This window comes from Sturnus vulgaris, chromosome 5, assembly GCF_052056855.1.
Source record: "Sturnus vulgaris isolate bStuVul1 chromosome 5, bStuVul1.hap1, whole genome shotgun sequence".
Taxonomy (NCBI): domain Eukaryota; kingdom Metazoa; phylum Chordata; class Aves; order Passeriformes; family Sturnidae; genus Sturnus; species Sturnus vulgaris.
The window spans coordinates 48,360,461-48,376,716 of record NC_142247.1 but is presented as its reverse complement, the minus strand read 5'-3'; the positions used below and the strand labels follow the sequence as shown (position 1 = coordinate 48,376,716).

At 40.0% G+C, this 16,256-nt stretch overlaps 1 protein-coding gene across 1 annotated transcript; it reads left to right on the top strand.

Annotated features, from left to right (window-relative positions):
* Positions 1-3,958: 3,958 nt before the first annotated feature.
* On the top strand, positions 3,959-11,329 carry STMP1 (short transmembrane mitochondrial protein 1). Its single transcript, XM_014881594.2, has 3 exons — positions 3,959-4,078; positions 7,013-7,066; positions 10,868-11,329. Exons 1-3 carry the CDS (start codon positions 3,971-3,973, stop codon positions 10,946-10,948), a joined length of 243 nt encoding a protein of 80 aa, XP_014737080.2. The 5' UTR covers positions 3,959-3,970; the 3' UTR covers positions 10,949-11,329.
* Positions 11,330-16,256: the final 4,927 nt, after the last annotated feature.

Genomic DNA, 16,256 nt, shown 5'->3' with positions numbered 1-16,256 from the left:
TCATGACTCATTTGCATTCAACATATTGCACTACCCTTCTTATAAATAAATTATAAGTCTTTTGGGTTTGAGGGGTTTTTTTCATCATACACTTGAACTTATATTGAAAAGGTTTCTAGTTCTCCTGGCAGGGCAGATGGTTATTTCTTTATCTTTGTATGCAAAGACTGAAAAATCTCTTTCATCCATTAAAAAAAGAAAGAAAACCTGAAAGATGGATATGGCACAGCCTTCCTAACCAACCTGCACTATCATCTGACTGACCTCATGATAAAACAGTTGAAAGCTGAGTTCAAGTCAAATATAAGTTACCTAAAGATATATAACTATAATGAAGGAGTGGAGAAAAAATAATGAAGCAGAGCCATTTACATGGGTAAAAGCAGAGGTCCTAAGGTGTATGGTCAGATATTAAGCAGATAAATTACAGCCATTTGTAGGCCTATATTTATCACTGTGTGAAATCACTTCAAAGTATATGACAAATTCATAGACAGGGCTTGCAGATGACCTTTTGTTGAAATGCAGAATTAAGTTGCAATGCTAGGATGTAATAAATGGCTAAGTGGGTCAGGAAATGCAGTTTCATGAATTTACAAGGAAAAAAGGTGTGGTTGAATTATCTTTTGGTTTTTTTCATTCAAAGTATTTCAAATTCCCATGGTTGGTTTGTTGCAGGAGCATCCCATTGCTATTATTTTGCACATAAAGAACATTTTGCTTTTATTTTGTGTTTTTTAGCTATTCCTCAAGTCCCTCTGAGTCCCTTCCCTCGTGCCAAGTGACTTGTGGAGTTACTCTAGAGAGGGACAAGCCCTGATGTTAAGATTCATAGATTGAATTAGAACATCCATCATCAAATCATACCATGAGAATAAGGATCACTTTCTCATTTTATTGGAAATGCAGAAATAATCTTCACTGGAGTGGGGCCTGGGTCCTGCATTTTTTTGTCACCCAGGGTTGTGACAGACCCCTCAACTCCAACTTATGATTCATGCTGCCCTTCAGCTCTGCTGCTCAGAGAACTTCTGTAGGTTATCTCTTCTGGTTCTTCTGGGGCTCACGTTCCTCATGCTCTAAAATTTCCCTTTTTCTGTTAAGGAGCACTTTTAGGAGAAAGGAGTGCTCTCGAGTGCACTCTGGAGTTCACTCTGGGCCCAGTACTGCCTGACATCTCCCTGTTCCAGCAGGTGCTGAGGATTGTTTCCTCCAGGGCAGCAGAGGGAAGCACACACTGCAGGTTGGCTGAGGGCTGGCACGAAGGGCTAAGCTGCTCTCTGCCTCTGACAAATCATTCACACAAAGCCAGGCAGACTCCAGTGTACAGAATCATATTTGGCTCTCAGAGAGCTCCGTATAAAAACTGACTTTGAGAGGATCAATACAAACCACCATAAACCAACTACTTCTTCTAGTCATAATTGCATTTGAAAATTTGGCCTTAAGCAATTTGACTCACACGGTGAGTCAGGGATGCCTTCTGTTCTTCTGTCAAAAATGTAGTAGGCTATTGATCTGAGAACTCCAGAGGGACTTTGGGATACAGCCACTAAGCGGAGATAGAAGGCACTGGAAGTTATTAGGAAAATATGTTTTCAACAACTTTAATTAACAATAAACTGCACCTCCACCAGGAAAGATTTGAGACTAAAGACTATATATATATTTTTTTAAGGTAGGCAATTACTTGGTATATTGAAAGGTCATAAGTTCTACTAAATTTTGGACAAGCTGACTGATGTGCGGTTCTGATTTCTTATTGCATATTGTACAATACATGTCAAGTGCATAATACATTCTGTATCTACAGTGTACTATAATAGTGCATATCTCCATGGCAAGACAAAAAAGTCCTGGATAATTACAACTTCTCAAAAACCTTGAAACCACATCACAGATTATCAAAGATATTTTACTAAAGCAAACCAAAGAAATTGGACAGAACTAAAACCAAAATGTTCAGATTAAACATAGTAAAACTTAAACAAGAATTGTAATAGATGGTTTTCTGGCTCCATCTGGTGTTTATTTTACAAAATTTCTAGATCAAGGAAGTATGATTTCTACTTCCTTTTCCAGCTACACACGAGAAATAAAGAATGGTATTAAAAAGACACTTGAATGTATATAACCTGAGGACTTATATTCAAAGTTATATATTATTTATTGTGAAAGTAAAAGAAGAATACTTTTTAAAATTAGTTTTATATCCTGTGACTTAAATAATTTTCAGCTCTGAGAAAGGGCTTCTATGGCAAACTTGTCATTTCTCCTTAGGATACCAGTTAGAAAGACAAAATACTATTCCTCCCTACTAACCTTGTGTTGCTTACATCCTCATGATGGCTAAACCAGTACTGCTGCTTTATTCAAATAAACTCCCAAATATTTGCAACACAATTATCACAAGTTTTCACATTAAATATTTTATTGGTGCTGCTTTCAGATCTGACAATAACATATTTGCTGCCTGTAGAGAAAAACCACCTGCTTCACTTGGTTTGTAATCATTTCTAGGAGGAGTTGATCCATCACTGTCTCAGGGGTTGAAGCAACACTAGTGTGTCTTTAGTTTCCTGGGCCTTCTCTTGGGTCCTTCTTGTAGATATGTCTGACATTTGTCCTCTTCTAGTCATTAAAGATATCCTCCAATCTCCATTACTTTTAATTATAAATTTTAATATTATAGACAGTGGCCCTCCAGCAATGTCAGCCACTTCTCTCACACTGGGGCAAATTTTGTCCAGGCACATAGACTCATGTGGGTATCAGAATAATAAACTCTTCTTTGTTAGCAATTCTCACAATATCGTGACACAATACTCTTCTTTTTCTATTGGGGCTAACATATAAAACATCCTTGTCCTAGTATGTTCATAACCCAGCAAACTTATTGTAAAAACAGAGTAAATTAAATGTTATCCTTAAAAAAAAGTATTCTCCATTTCTATAGAGTACGTATATACAGAACATGCACTCTAAAAACAGTATTGAATCAACATGAATGAGAGAGTCAGCTCTCACTCAGGGAGGGAAGAACAACACGCCAGCTTTGGGACATCCTGAAATTCAGGAGAAAGTGATCTCAAGTCTGGGTCCCTATCAGGGTATCATCAGAACAAAAAAGTTACTTAGTATCTTTCTGTGCTTTTTTTTTCCTGGGGTGGGTAGGAGATACTTTATTTCACCAAGGGACCTTCTGCAGGAAGGCAGAAGCTACATGTTTTCTATTATATGGAGCATTTGAGCTTCCGGGGAACTGAGACATAATGTGAGTTAGCTTCCTTTCAGGGTAGAGTTTCCCAGTAGCTCAAAAATATACGTATTTCGTGGAGGTGTGGTTTTTTTATGTTGTTGTTGTTTTTTTTTGTTTGTTTGTTTGGTTGGTTGGTTTTTTTTTTTGTTTTGGTTTTTTTTTTTTTTTTGTCTGAAAGTTTGCAGGGCAGAAAAAGAGTTTCGAAATATATTGCGATAAAGCCTGTGATCTCTTACTGACTAGCAGCAGGAGAAATCTTCCTAACTGATATTTACCGTCCAAATCCCCATGAATTAAGTGCAGCCATTAAAAGAAGCTGAAGTCAAAGTAATCCACAAAGAACAACTACTCATACAACCTAAAAAACAAACAAACAAAACAAACAAACAAAAAAAAACCCCAAAAATCCCAAAAAACCACAAAAGAAGCAAAACAACAAAACCAAACCAAACCAAAAAATAAAAGACAAAAAAACTAAAAAGAATAAAACCAAACCAAGCCAAACAAACAAAAAACCCAAAGAAGTAAAAAAAAAAAACAAAAACAAAACAAAAAAAACCACCCTAAAAACCCCGAAAACACACAAAAACCACCACCCGGCATCCCTGCGCAGCCCCTGAGGAGCGACCGGGAGCCGCACGGGCGCGGCTTCGCCCCAGGCCGGGGGCGGTGAGGTCGGGCCGGGGGCTGGGCCAGAGCCTTCCCCCGGCCATGGCGGCGAGGGCGGGCCCGGAAGTGGAGCAGCCACCGCCCGCCTGGCTTTTCCGGCGGTCGGGAGGACTGGCGGCGCTAGCAGTGAGCGGCATGCTACAGTTCTTGGTAAGGCTCTGGGCTCCGAGGCGTGGCACTGTCGCCTTGGCACGGCACGGCACGGCACGGCGGGGCCGCTGCCCGACCAAGGGAGGAAGGGCACGGTGTTCGGCCGCAGCGCGGCCCTTGTCAGCGGGGCGGCTGTGTCTGGTGTTGGCTCCCATCCTTGTGCGGCTTCCCTTCTCCCTCTCCTTCCTACCCGTCTCTCTTGTTCTCGCAGAACGGTGCCTTAAAACTGTTCTAAAAATGGAGTTCCTCGGCTTGGTTTTCCTCCGAGTCGTGCTCTTAATTTGCCTTGGAGATTCTGCTTGCTCACAGTGATGCTCCCCTTGCTGCTCAAATTTCTTTGTGTAAGCATAAATGCCTTTCTCCTTTAGTTGAGAGCAGGGGCGGCAGCCCTTGCTATTTTGTATACCCTTAAAAATGTAGGGGCAATGCGCTGGACATGTGGATTTTTATATACGGAAATTAAGGCAAGGGGTCACATTTCATTACTGCCTCGAAGAAGAGCAAAATTATTAGACTGAATATTAGACTTCATCTTTCGTTGGGGCACGATAATTCAGCTGGCTAATGAGTTTCATAGCAGGTGTTGATACAGAGCAAGAAGTGATGGCCTGTTGGAAGTTGGGAGAGTCTTGCCTGTTTTTTGTAGAATAAATAAATGAGGCCGATTTCTCATCCCAGCCTCATAATGTACAAAGTATGAAAGTCTCAGTCATTGCTGTAGCTGTTTATCATCCCCTCTCCAATGAAAACCTTCAGAAAGCTAAATATGGTTAGCCTGTCTCAAAGTTTCTGTGTTTATCAGCGCCACTGCTTTCTGCTAAAATTTTGGGTTTGTTTTTTTGTTTTTTTTTGGGGGGGGGGGAGGTTGGGTTTTTTTGTTGTTGCTAGATAAAAATACTTTCTAATTATGACTTCTCATTACTTTGTGACAGTTAGACAAAGGGTTTCTGGGTTTCTTCCATGCTTGGGGGTAGACTGGATGTTTAACTCTGCCTGGTTATGGCTGTAGCAGAGAGATAAAGGAATAATCTCACAAACCTTGCGTTTTTGCAATCCAGAGTTAAGTGTTAAATAAGCTATTTGTTTTCAATGCATCATGAAATGCTGGGTAGAATTTGGAAGACCTTGAACTCTCCTCAGCCCTGTTGTTTTTAATCAACATGCACATTTTCATTGGCTATGTGTTTTGCTTCCCATAAAACTGAAGTCTTAAGTAGTGATTTTTTTTCCCCCACTGCTCAAATTGTCAGCTCTAAAAATAAGTGCAACTAGGTGGATGCAGTGCTGGACTTTCTAATAATGGAAAGTCACTTTTAGAGAGTACTGATCTCAGTACTGTCTCTACTGAGTAAGGGTTATCTCACAACAGAATATGACACATATTGGAAAGGTTCTAGGGTAAAAACGTAGAACACTGCTAATAAACAAGGATCTGGTTTGTGTTTCCAGATGGCTTCCCAGACACTGCTTAAGATGCAGGAAATTCTCCTCTGCTAGTATGATGCCCTGAATTAAGAGGAATCACAGGTCTGGTTTTCATTAGTGCATTATTTGTTAGTATCTCCTAGAGTACCTACTTAGCTGGTAATTGAAACTACAAGAGCATATGATAACCAGGACAATACACAGAAGAATAATTATTCTTAAATTGTTAAAGCTAAGCTTAAAAAAGTAATTTTAACAAGGAATAAGACCAAAAATGTGTTTAAGAAAATGCTGAAGTAACTTGCAGTCAGAGTTCATTTGACAGCTCTCAGCCAATTTTAGTTTTCTATAGATAGATTTTCACCAGTGCTGCTTATGGAGTCTGAATCACAGAAAAGATGAGCTGTGATCTGTGCTGCTTTGGGCCTGGAAAAGATGTCTGGTCAGTAAGTAATGAGAAAGTTGTTTTGTAGGCAGTGGTTTTATTTTTCTTAAAATAGTCTTATTTAGATAGCAGTGACCATGAGCAGTAACAAGTTTCTTAAATAGAACTGGCCACAGCTGTTACAAAGAGTGTTTTGTCTACTAACAATGAATGAAAGCACAATATTAGTAGTGCCCCCTTTCAAAACAGTTAAATGAGCTTTCATGGTATAGGGCAGACTTATTTTGGAAATAAAATGTAGAATACTGAGGAATGAGTATCTTGTGGCATGTCTTTGAAGAGCAGAGTTTCTTTCACTCCAAAAGTGTTCTTATGCTTGAGGATTTTCCTCAGCTGGCAAACAAGGTCTAGGCCAGAAACTGCGCTTGTGTTTCGCTCTTGCTCTGCTGCCAGAGTGCATTTTTATGGACATCTTTCATCAACTATAATTCTGCACAGTTGTTAGAAGAGGTTGTGTCCAGCTTCCAACCAACTGCACTGCCTTGGAGGAGCCCCTAGATCAGAATGGATTTGGCTGAGAACTAATCTCTTGGTGTCAGAAGGGTCTGTCTGGAAGATACACAGCTGTTGCTGTAGAAGATGCAGGTTTACATCAGTTTAAGTTCATGTTGTGAAGATTTTTTTTTTTTTTTTACTTCATACTAAGACATGTATGTCCCTTTCCAACACTGAGCATTGTTCTAGTGGGGTGTTGCTTTAGGCTTTCCCGGCATGGACCAAGAGTTCTGTGATATGTAGGTCCCTGCTGCTGTCTCCCTCATTTTTCTAGGAGTTACTGCCTTTGTGGGTGTGCAGAGGACCTTACAAGGATGAATACAGCTTTATCTAAATAGTCTTGGGGATATGTATGGACTAATAAAACTCAGTGGTATTTTGGAAATGATGGCAAGGTGTTTCTGGTGAGGAAGACCAGTAAAATTGCACCTCTCTGGATGAAAGATGAGAAATTAAATAGGAGAAGAGTTGAAACTCTTTAAATTATTTGCAATATTCCTTTTTCTTTATTTTAGACAATATGTTTTTGATGGAAGGATGTTAACTCTTCTCAATTTCTTCCATTTTAGCTTGGTTTTACTCTTGGCAATGTGGTTGGGATGTATCTGGCTCAGAACTATGATGTGAGTATCCTGGTATTCTCAGAGATAAACCTATCCTGAACTGAAAATATATGTCTGTTTTCCCTCCATTAGAATTTAAACAGAATGCTGACTTTAGTTACAGGAGAACACAGACTTCTTCAGGAAGAATTACCTCGCTGAAAGAGTGGTCAGGCATTTGAATGGGCTGCACAGGAAAGTGATAGAGTCACCATCCTTGGAGATGTTCAAGGAGTGACTGGACATGGCACTTAATGCTGTGGTCTAGTTGACAAAGTGGTGGTTGGTCAAAAGTTGGACCCTCTGATCTTGTAGATCTTTACCAACCTTAATAGCAAAAAAAAAAAAAAAGTGGAAGCAAAGCATCATCTTCTCTGTGGTAGTGCAGTGCTTAAAGCCTAAACTATTCCGACCTAGAGTCCAGGCATCTACAGGCAAAGACAGGAACATAAGAGGTTTATTAATCACTCGTGGATTTTACCAGCATTAAAATACTGGTTTCCTGTCTTGGATAGCCTGTCTTCTTACAGTGTTCTCCACTCAGTATAATTGTTAATAAAAATCCTTAGACCTCTGTCTCTCAGACAGATAATGAAAACAAGTTTTGACAGCTTTTTTAAAAAATTCCATACTTTCTCGTATTTCAAAAAGTGTATTCACCTGCAGTCTTTCTTTCCTTCTTTTCTCACTGTTATAGCTTAGGTTTGCCAATTTTAATATACTCACTTTCTTTTGATATAGAATTAGGAGCAAAAGCAAGGCAGGCCTAAAACTTAAAAGGGTATAAAAAAAACTTTACTAACAACACAGAGGAAATAATAAATTCAGAATAAGGTCTTCAGACTACTCCCTCCTTCCCCCTCCACACCTTCTTAACAACAACATACAAAAACACTTCTGTCAGTTCCCAACTTAAATAGTCCTTTTCAGTTCATTTCAGGAAGAAGAGTTTCCTCTTGTCAGGCCATAGGGACTTCTCCACAAGAAAAAAACAGTTCTTTTGTGGCTTCACTTTCCACGAACTCCTCCCATCTTCACAGCTTTCTCAAAGCTGTGCTTATGGGTCATGTTAAAGTCATGGGGTATTTACTTTTAAGCATGAACTGTTCCAAAGCAAAAGTTCTTTTCATCTCTCTTTCTCTCTGTTCATACTCTCTCTCTCTTCCTACTTCATCCCCAGGAAGAGAGATCTCCTTCTTTCCTCGAAGCAAAGGATTCTCAACACAGGTGCTTTTGGTCAACTATATGTCAAATGGAACACTCCAACCCCCCCGTGTCTTTCTCCATGGTTTAAAGGAATTTCTTAATGTAGTACAGTCCATCCCTATAGCTTACAAAAGGATTTTCAGCCTGAATTCATGGCATCTCCTCATTCTCCTTCCATCTGGAACTTGACTCCTGCTTCACTGACTTTAGTGTATCCTCTCTGTTCTTTTTTTTTCGTTGAAGGGAGGATTGGAGGTCTGCAAGTCTTATCTGATCATTAGAAGGGTTAAAATTTCATACAGAAGTTTCAGGGTGTTGGGCCAGGCCATGCTGGAGCTGTGTTAGGATCTCAGGCCAAGTCCAGATAGGGAAAAAAAACCCGTGAGTTTGGTTTCATGGTTGCCCCCTCCCCCAGGCCGTGTGGGCGGCTGGGCGGGCTCGGCCACCCCATGGCTGCTCCGAGCCGGCGGCAGGGGCAGGGCCCCGTCGAGCTGCGGTCACGCCGGGTCAGGAGAGAGGGCTCCGATCTCAGCAATGGCCTCTCCTCCCCCTGGCCATCGGGGCCCCCGGTTGAAAACGGGGCCCAGCGGCCTCACGAGCCCACCCCTGCCCGGCCTGGGCCGCATGGGGAAGGGGCCCGGGCCAGTCAGTGTTACTATGTGAAAGGCTGGAAATTAAAGAGAGCTTTTCCCTGCATTACTTCCTTCAAAATGTGTGTTCATGGAGCAAACTAAGTTTTCTAATTGGTTCCTCAGGCTGTCAACAACCAAACCAGCCTCCAATTGGTCCCATCAACTCACAGAGGAAGTTCTCATAGAGAAAAACTTCTGAGCCTCCCTTCCCTCTAGGTGCCTTCAGTGCATAACCAGCACGCTCACAATGTGCGAAGGAGAACTTCTTTTTTCAGTTCTCAGTTAACAGATTTCAATGTGAGAGGGCAGAGGAAAAAGATTTCAAGCTGTGCCCTCAAAACATGCTTTTAATTACTGCTGAGTCAGCAGACTCCCTTGTAAGAGCAGTGCCACTTTACCTACTGGCTAGAGGAGTTAATAACATTTAACATATACATATTTTTAAAATTCTTATGCAATCTGTATTAGCCTCACTAAAAAAACAAAGTTGTTGAGGCTTTGGTGATATTTATGTTTTGCTTTCCTTTCATCTTCAGTATTGAAGTCATCTTGCTTTTAAAAAAAAAATCTTACATTTTGCTCTTTGTTTATGCACAAACTCTGGCGATTTTTCCTGACAGTCAGTCCAGTAAAAGGACTAGTGAAAGGCTGGTGTTTCTGTCCAATACACATTTTACAGTGTTACAAAAATGTAGTCATAAGAATACATTTGGATGTATCAATATGTATCACAAGCATTGTATGGTGCTTTTCTGGCAGCGCTGATAAAGTATTGCCACAAGAGGGGGACTCAGGCTTTTGATCTGCTGGAAGTGGCTTCCTGGGAATGCAACACTGACTTGCAGGATGAACATGGAAATTTTATTGCTGGTGTTGAAGATGATTGGTTTGAGATGACATTCAATATAAGCTGGTCTTAATTCTGCAGCTGTACACACAACGTACTTAGTTATAAGTACATGGAGGGTTCTGCTGGCAGTTGTGGAGTTCTCTTGGTTTAGTTTAAGTGTCAGGTGTGTTACAGGCTGGGTCCTAATTTCATTTGCTCAAACAGCTTAATTCTGTAAAGGAAGGTAAGAGGAACTTATGTTACCAGTTCTGTGAGCTTCAAACTATTCAATAAGAGAACTACATTCTGTTTGGATTAACTTCTGCTCTATGGTCATGTTGCAGATGAAGTAAAAAACCAGGATTTTTTTTTCCACAGCTAAGAGTGGAAAGTTTGCTTTAATTTCATTTTAATCAGTTAGCTTGTAAAATCATACGTTATCACGTCACAGTTTTAGCTAGTCTTTTGCTATTAGGAACTTCAGCATTTTTTCCTTTTCAAGTTATCAAAATTTATTGTTGGATTATTTTATCAAAATTCTTTTATTTGTAAGAAAAAGCTGAAGTTTCGAAGCTCACGAGCAGTAAATTGAATTTTCTTTCAAGTGTGAAACTGCAAAAGGATGCCAGTTTACAATGCAGTAGAATTCCCTGTGAGGAATTTTGTTTCCCACAAGATGAACCAAGAGAACTATTTCTTAATACATTTTTGAGAACATATTTGATGCTCTTTTCTCATGGGTTATGACCAGTATAGTACAATCTAATTTCCCCTTTGAAAGTCTGTGCATCAGTGTTTAAATCTGCTTATTCTTGGCAGTTTGTCTTCTTTCAGTCAGGAAGCCAGACTGGTCATGCTAAATTTCCTGTAAAGTGATCTTTTTTCCTTCTTCCTGTTCCCATCACCACTGGCTGACTTATAGCCTTAATAATCTAAATATTTCCTGAAGCCTTATGTAAGGTGCTCTCACCTCCTATTTGCCTGATACTGCTTAGATTTAATCTCCATGCAAGGTAACAGATAATGGAAATACCTTTTAAAAACCAGTTTAAACTTTATAGAATTTCTTGCTGTGTGTATGGTATTGTCTTTCCTGATGAAACTCACGTAGCCCAGCATTTTTTATGGTGTGATTGTTTTGTTTTGTCTTTAAAGATTCCTAATATTGCAAAGAAGTTGGAAGATTTTAAGAAGGATGTGGAAGCCAAGAAGAAACCTCCTAATGACAAGTCCTGAAAGAGCAGTGTTCCCCAGGTCAACTCTGTGTGCACCAAGGATGCAATTTACCTTTCAGGCAGCAAAGGTCAAGTAGAGGGTTGGCATGGGAGGTTCCTCTGCTCTTAGTCTTCTAGAACTGGAATATCCTTCTTTTGAGAGGGCAGCCGTGAGCTTTTCCTGGAACTGATTTTCAAGGGTTTCAGAATTTGGATTTGCAACTGATGCATGACTAGATGATATCGTTTGTATTTTTCAGTATTTCTTTTCCTAATATTTTGTAACCTGTTGCTACCTGATCCAGCTGGAGTACTTTTGGTCCTGTTACAATGTGTACCTCACACTTGATAATACCTGAGCTCTTAGAACAGCACAAAAAAAATTAAATGCATCAAGAAGTAACTTTCAGAGTTTCTTGTCGTTTGTTGCAAGTAGTGGTACTTCACTGTCCTTGAGCTACACACACAAGCAAAAAAAGCAGCCATTAAAACCCCTGGTGGATGAGAAAACACACATTTCTATTGTGGAGCTCTTGTCTTCTGCTTGAAACCATAAATCTGCAAAACTCCTGTTGTAAATTCTGAAAAAAAGTTGCAATGATTTGAATGGATGTATATTTTATTAATTCAAGTATCTCATTTTTTGTCCTTAAAATAGAGGAGTTCTATCAACTCTGTAACATGGTTTAAATGACGGAGTCCCCTTGACAGTCTTTTGCAGGATGTGAAGAGCAAAGAAAACTGCCAGAAAGAAATTATTCCTTTTATTGAGAATGCCTGGTGTTGGACTGCTGTAGACAAGCACAGAGAATGACCTCCATTTGTTCAGGCTCTAGATTAAAGTGTACCTTTTTCCATTAATGTTTTAATTAGGATGAGGATTGTGCCTTCAAAGTGGTTTGTCCTTTTACTGTGTTTTCAGTCTCATTGTAGGAAAACTGTAGAGCACATGGTCTATATTCCTCTCAGAAGAGACTAAATCAGAAGATATGCTTTGATCTCTAATGGGTGTTTAGTCCATTAGACAGGTCTAGAGACACTCAGAAGGAAAAGAACCCAAGCTCTGGACACTAATTGTCTTGCTTTGTCAGTGAAATGTGCTGTTTGATATAAACATAGCATCAAAGCTTTAAAGTACAGAACTCTATGTACCCATTGTAATTTTCATCGTCTACCCCAAAGCCTTTAATTTGGATATATCTGAGTGGATTCCTAGTTCAGGAGTTCTCACTGGATCAGTAAAGATACACTTACAGAGTACCCTACACCAAACGCTTGCATGCTTTGCCAGTGTTTGGTGGTGACAGAGTTCTTCCACAATGCTTTCCTGAAAAAGAAGAAATTATTCTTTATGCAAAGATTCTCCTTCTTAAGCAATATAAATATATATTAGGAATATTTCACCTGTAATTTTAAATCTTTCCTTTCACCTCTGCCCTGACGTGTATCTGACATAAAAGCTTTCAGTCTCTGCAAAAGGTTATTTGACGAGTTTAAAAGCCAGCTCAAGTCAGACAATCATAGTAGTGATGCAACCAGTTTTCTCTACCGCAAACACTCTAAGAAACTCTGACAGGGAGAAATGGTTGTACCACCTAACCCCAGTTATCAGAAATCTCGTTGTAGCAGCATGTGTGGAAGATACCCAGAATGTGCTTGGTGAAGGGAGTTCTCTACTAAAGTACAATTATGTTTAGCTTTTACGGAGTTAGTACTGTATGCTCTGCTTCTTGAGAGAGCTTTCCATTGCCTTTTACAGACTTCAGACTTGACTGGAGGAATTCTCTTCCATGCACAAAAATGTTTCCATAGAGTGATAGTGCTGCGCAGCTGTTTTGATGTTTTCATGAACATGATGAGCTTAAGTTTCCCACAACTTCCTCTCCCCTCCCTTTCCTATTCTTCAGCATTGAAAAATACTCTCTAATCCATTCATTTTTCTTTGCTTGCCATATTAAATTATATTAGTGTTTAAAATTGGGTTATTTCTTTCCTCAAAAACATACTTTATGTTCTTGCCTTTCTTTACATGGGGATGAGAAGTGAAATAATATTCAAAATCTCTGTATTTGTTGCCAAACAGGCCAGTTACTCTAACAGTGTTTTTGGAGCTTCAGCTAAGCATTCCAAGTAGATGTTAGAATTCTTTTTTTCCCTATCATATCAATAAGTGAAAAGCTGCAGTTGTAATGCTTTGGAGACAACATATGCTTATTAATATTAAAGACAGGATTTCTGAGGTATTTCACACTCTTTCCAACACTTTCCATCTTAGCTTAAACTGAGTTTTTTACTCCCATATAGTAAGCTGTAAATCTGGATAACATTATAACACAGCTGATGTGGACTTTGCAACTACTGCATAACACATTTTACCTAGCCTGAGTTATCCTAGGTGACACTAAAAGTTTAGCTTTTCAGAGGGCAGAGGGTGAGCACAGATAAAGACTGCTTGATGCAGGTCTTGCATCTGGGGGCTCAGAGTGCTTTGGATGCACTGGTGTCGTAACAGAGTACAAAAGATAGATGTTGCATGAAGTTACCTAGGAACAAGTTTCCCACTTGGGCTCTGTGAATATCTGCCCATTTCAAATGCCTATGTGGCTAGCTAAAATTGCCAGCTCAAATATGCAGGCTTCCTTCCCTTGCTGAAAATAGTTTTGTTCATGTATTGATTCTTTTGAGACATATTCTGGAGCTGGAGGTTCAAGGCAAAATGGGAGGAAAGGAATGTATGAGCTACTAACAGACTTCTAAAATATTTACTGTGGATTGAGAGTATTATCCTGTGTTGGAAATGCTGCCCTAAGGCTCTTCTGCCGTTAAACAGTCAAGAGTTAATAACCAAAATAAACAAAAAGCCGAATAACAAAGCTAATTATTAGCTTACTGGGAACCAGAACTTAAAGTTGGTTGGATGCACCTTACAGAACTTCACTAACATGAATGTTCAGTGGTTTTACATCCCAGAACCACAGCCCACTGCCTCATGATGTGTGCTCCATCCCTGGTGAATGAAAACATTGCAAATCAAGAAACTGGAATTTTTGGAATTAACAATGTGTTAATTTTGTAAGCCTGGATTATATCTGTGTTTGCAGAAACAAGATTGTGCATTGATATTCAAATGTAAAAATCAATATTCTGTATGGGATGCAGAATTATTTTGGACATTAGGTGGATATCAGTGTATAAGTTGCTGCTAAAATCCAGAGCAAAATCTCCTGTATAGTTCTTTTTATTTTTGCCTCAAAAGGACAAAAAAGAGAGATGTAGTTTTGTTTGTTAGACTTAGTGGTACACGTTAACGTTTATTTTACAAAGTGCTAAACCGAGGTAATTTTTATTGAATTTGTACTGAGATAAAATAACTGCTGATTATTTACTTTTTCACCTGAAACACACATTATTCACACATGATCAATTTTACTTTCTGAAAAATAAATTTCCTGAGTTGTCCTCAGAATAGGTGCTCCTGCCAAAGTCAGTTTTGGCTCTAGTCTTTAATGCACATAGAAAAAAGAATAATACCCCAATCCTTTAAATTACTGACTCAAACCATAACTACACAGTAACTTCCCTATGCTGTGAGCCCAAATGCTGGAGTGGAGTGCACTTTCTGTTTTCTGTGTGGAAACATGGATAAGTACATATATGAAGCCTTAATAGAATTCTAGTAAAAGGTAATATAAAAATATATGGAAAATATTATCCTTCTATTAGTTAATGCAGTACTACTCTTTGGCTAAATACTGAGCTGAAAGCAGAATTTTTGTATTTAAGGCTTGATGTATCTGCTGAATCTTGAAAGCACCTTGAAACCACGTAATTTGAAATCAGGCTTATTTGCCTTCTGAAGAAAATACTTCTGCCTTGGTTGTTGGTAGAGAAAAATCTGAAGTTGAGTGACAGTACTCTATATCTTACAAGTGAAAGTTTCTGACTTCTTTGTCCTTTGCCATTAATACTACTGTCCTTTATCATTAATGCATACTTCAGTGTCTACCTGTGGTTACTACTACTACTAAAAAGCAACAGTGAAGAGCAGAATCTGGTGGTGGGGCATGCACTGAATGATGTGATTGGAATTAAGGCCAGGACAGCACACTGCTTTCCTGCATCTGCCTAGTGGACATGGCAGTGACAAGCATCAGCAGCTCTGAATATGGAAGTGTGCCAAGAGCACCAAAACAGAAGAAACAGTCTATTGGGGAGACTCCTTGCCTGAGCCCACTCCAACTGCCTCTGCACCAATCTTGTGAGACACAAGCTGTGCCAGAGCCTTTTGGAAATGTTTCTGAAGATGTTGTTTGAGATGTGCAATAGCACCAAGCCATTTCATTTACCTACTGCTACTGCTCATTGCTGGATACCCTGTTTGATTTGTGAGCAATCTCAAGTGTCCCTAAGACTGTCTCTCACTGGCTGCTTGTCTCTCACAAAGGAGAATATCTCGTGTTCGTATCCCCTGGGAAATCTCTGAGATAGCAAGGTGTGATGGGAGCTGAGCAGAGCTGAGAAATTAGTATTAGGAGGACAGAGAGTGATTTGTTTCTGAGCAGCAAAGCAATTGGAAGCTGCTGGTGGGGTAAGCGTGAAGTGAAAAGGATCAGAAGATGGCAGGGAGAGAATGGTCAAAGGTAATTTTAGGCACTGTGGACAAAGAGAGGTTATGCTTGCTGTACGTAGGGACAAAACTGTTGGTATTGCAGACAGCCCCACCCACTGTAGTGCTTGTCCTGGAGAAAGCTGCCCGTGTTTGTGAACAGACATTGCAGCCTCTTCCTCTCCTGCTCCTGGGGCTTCAGGATGGAGCTCGTGTCAAGGGAGGCCAGAGTGCCTCTGCTTTGAGCACCATTTTGGGGCCTCCCGCCAGGGAGCAGGGAAACACCCAGAGAGGGGAGCAGAAAGGGTGTGGAGGATCTGCGGGGCAGAGGCTGCCCAGAGCTTTGTGTGCTGGAGTGCAGCAGAGCAGCAGGCTCAGGGTGAGGGGAACACAGGAACAGGTGAGATGGGAGAAAAGTTGGAAAAGCGAGGCCAAGGTCTTGTTTTATGCATCGGCGGTCATGGAAATGTTTCAAGTGACTCATGCACAGAAACACTTTGCCATTCAAAATGAAATTTACAGGAACTACCAGGAATAACTTGTTTTGCTAAAGGATGTTGCTTCCTGCTTTTGGAACAAGGGCTAAGACAATACTTTTGGGATTTTTTTTCCATATTTCTGCCCTCTGCCAGCCTAAGACCTTTTATTGTACCTGTTTATTTCCAAGATGAATCTGTGGGATCCCTCTGTTTTGACAGAAGCAGTAAACCAAGATCTCCTGCTG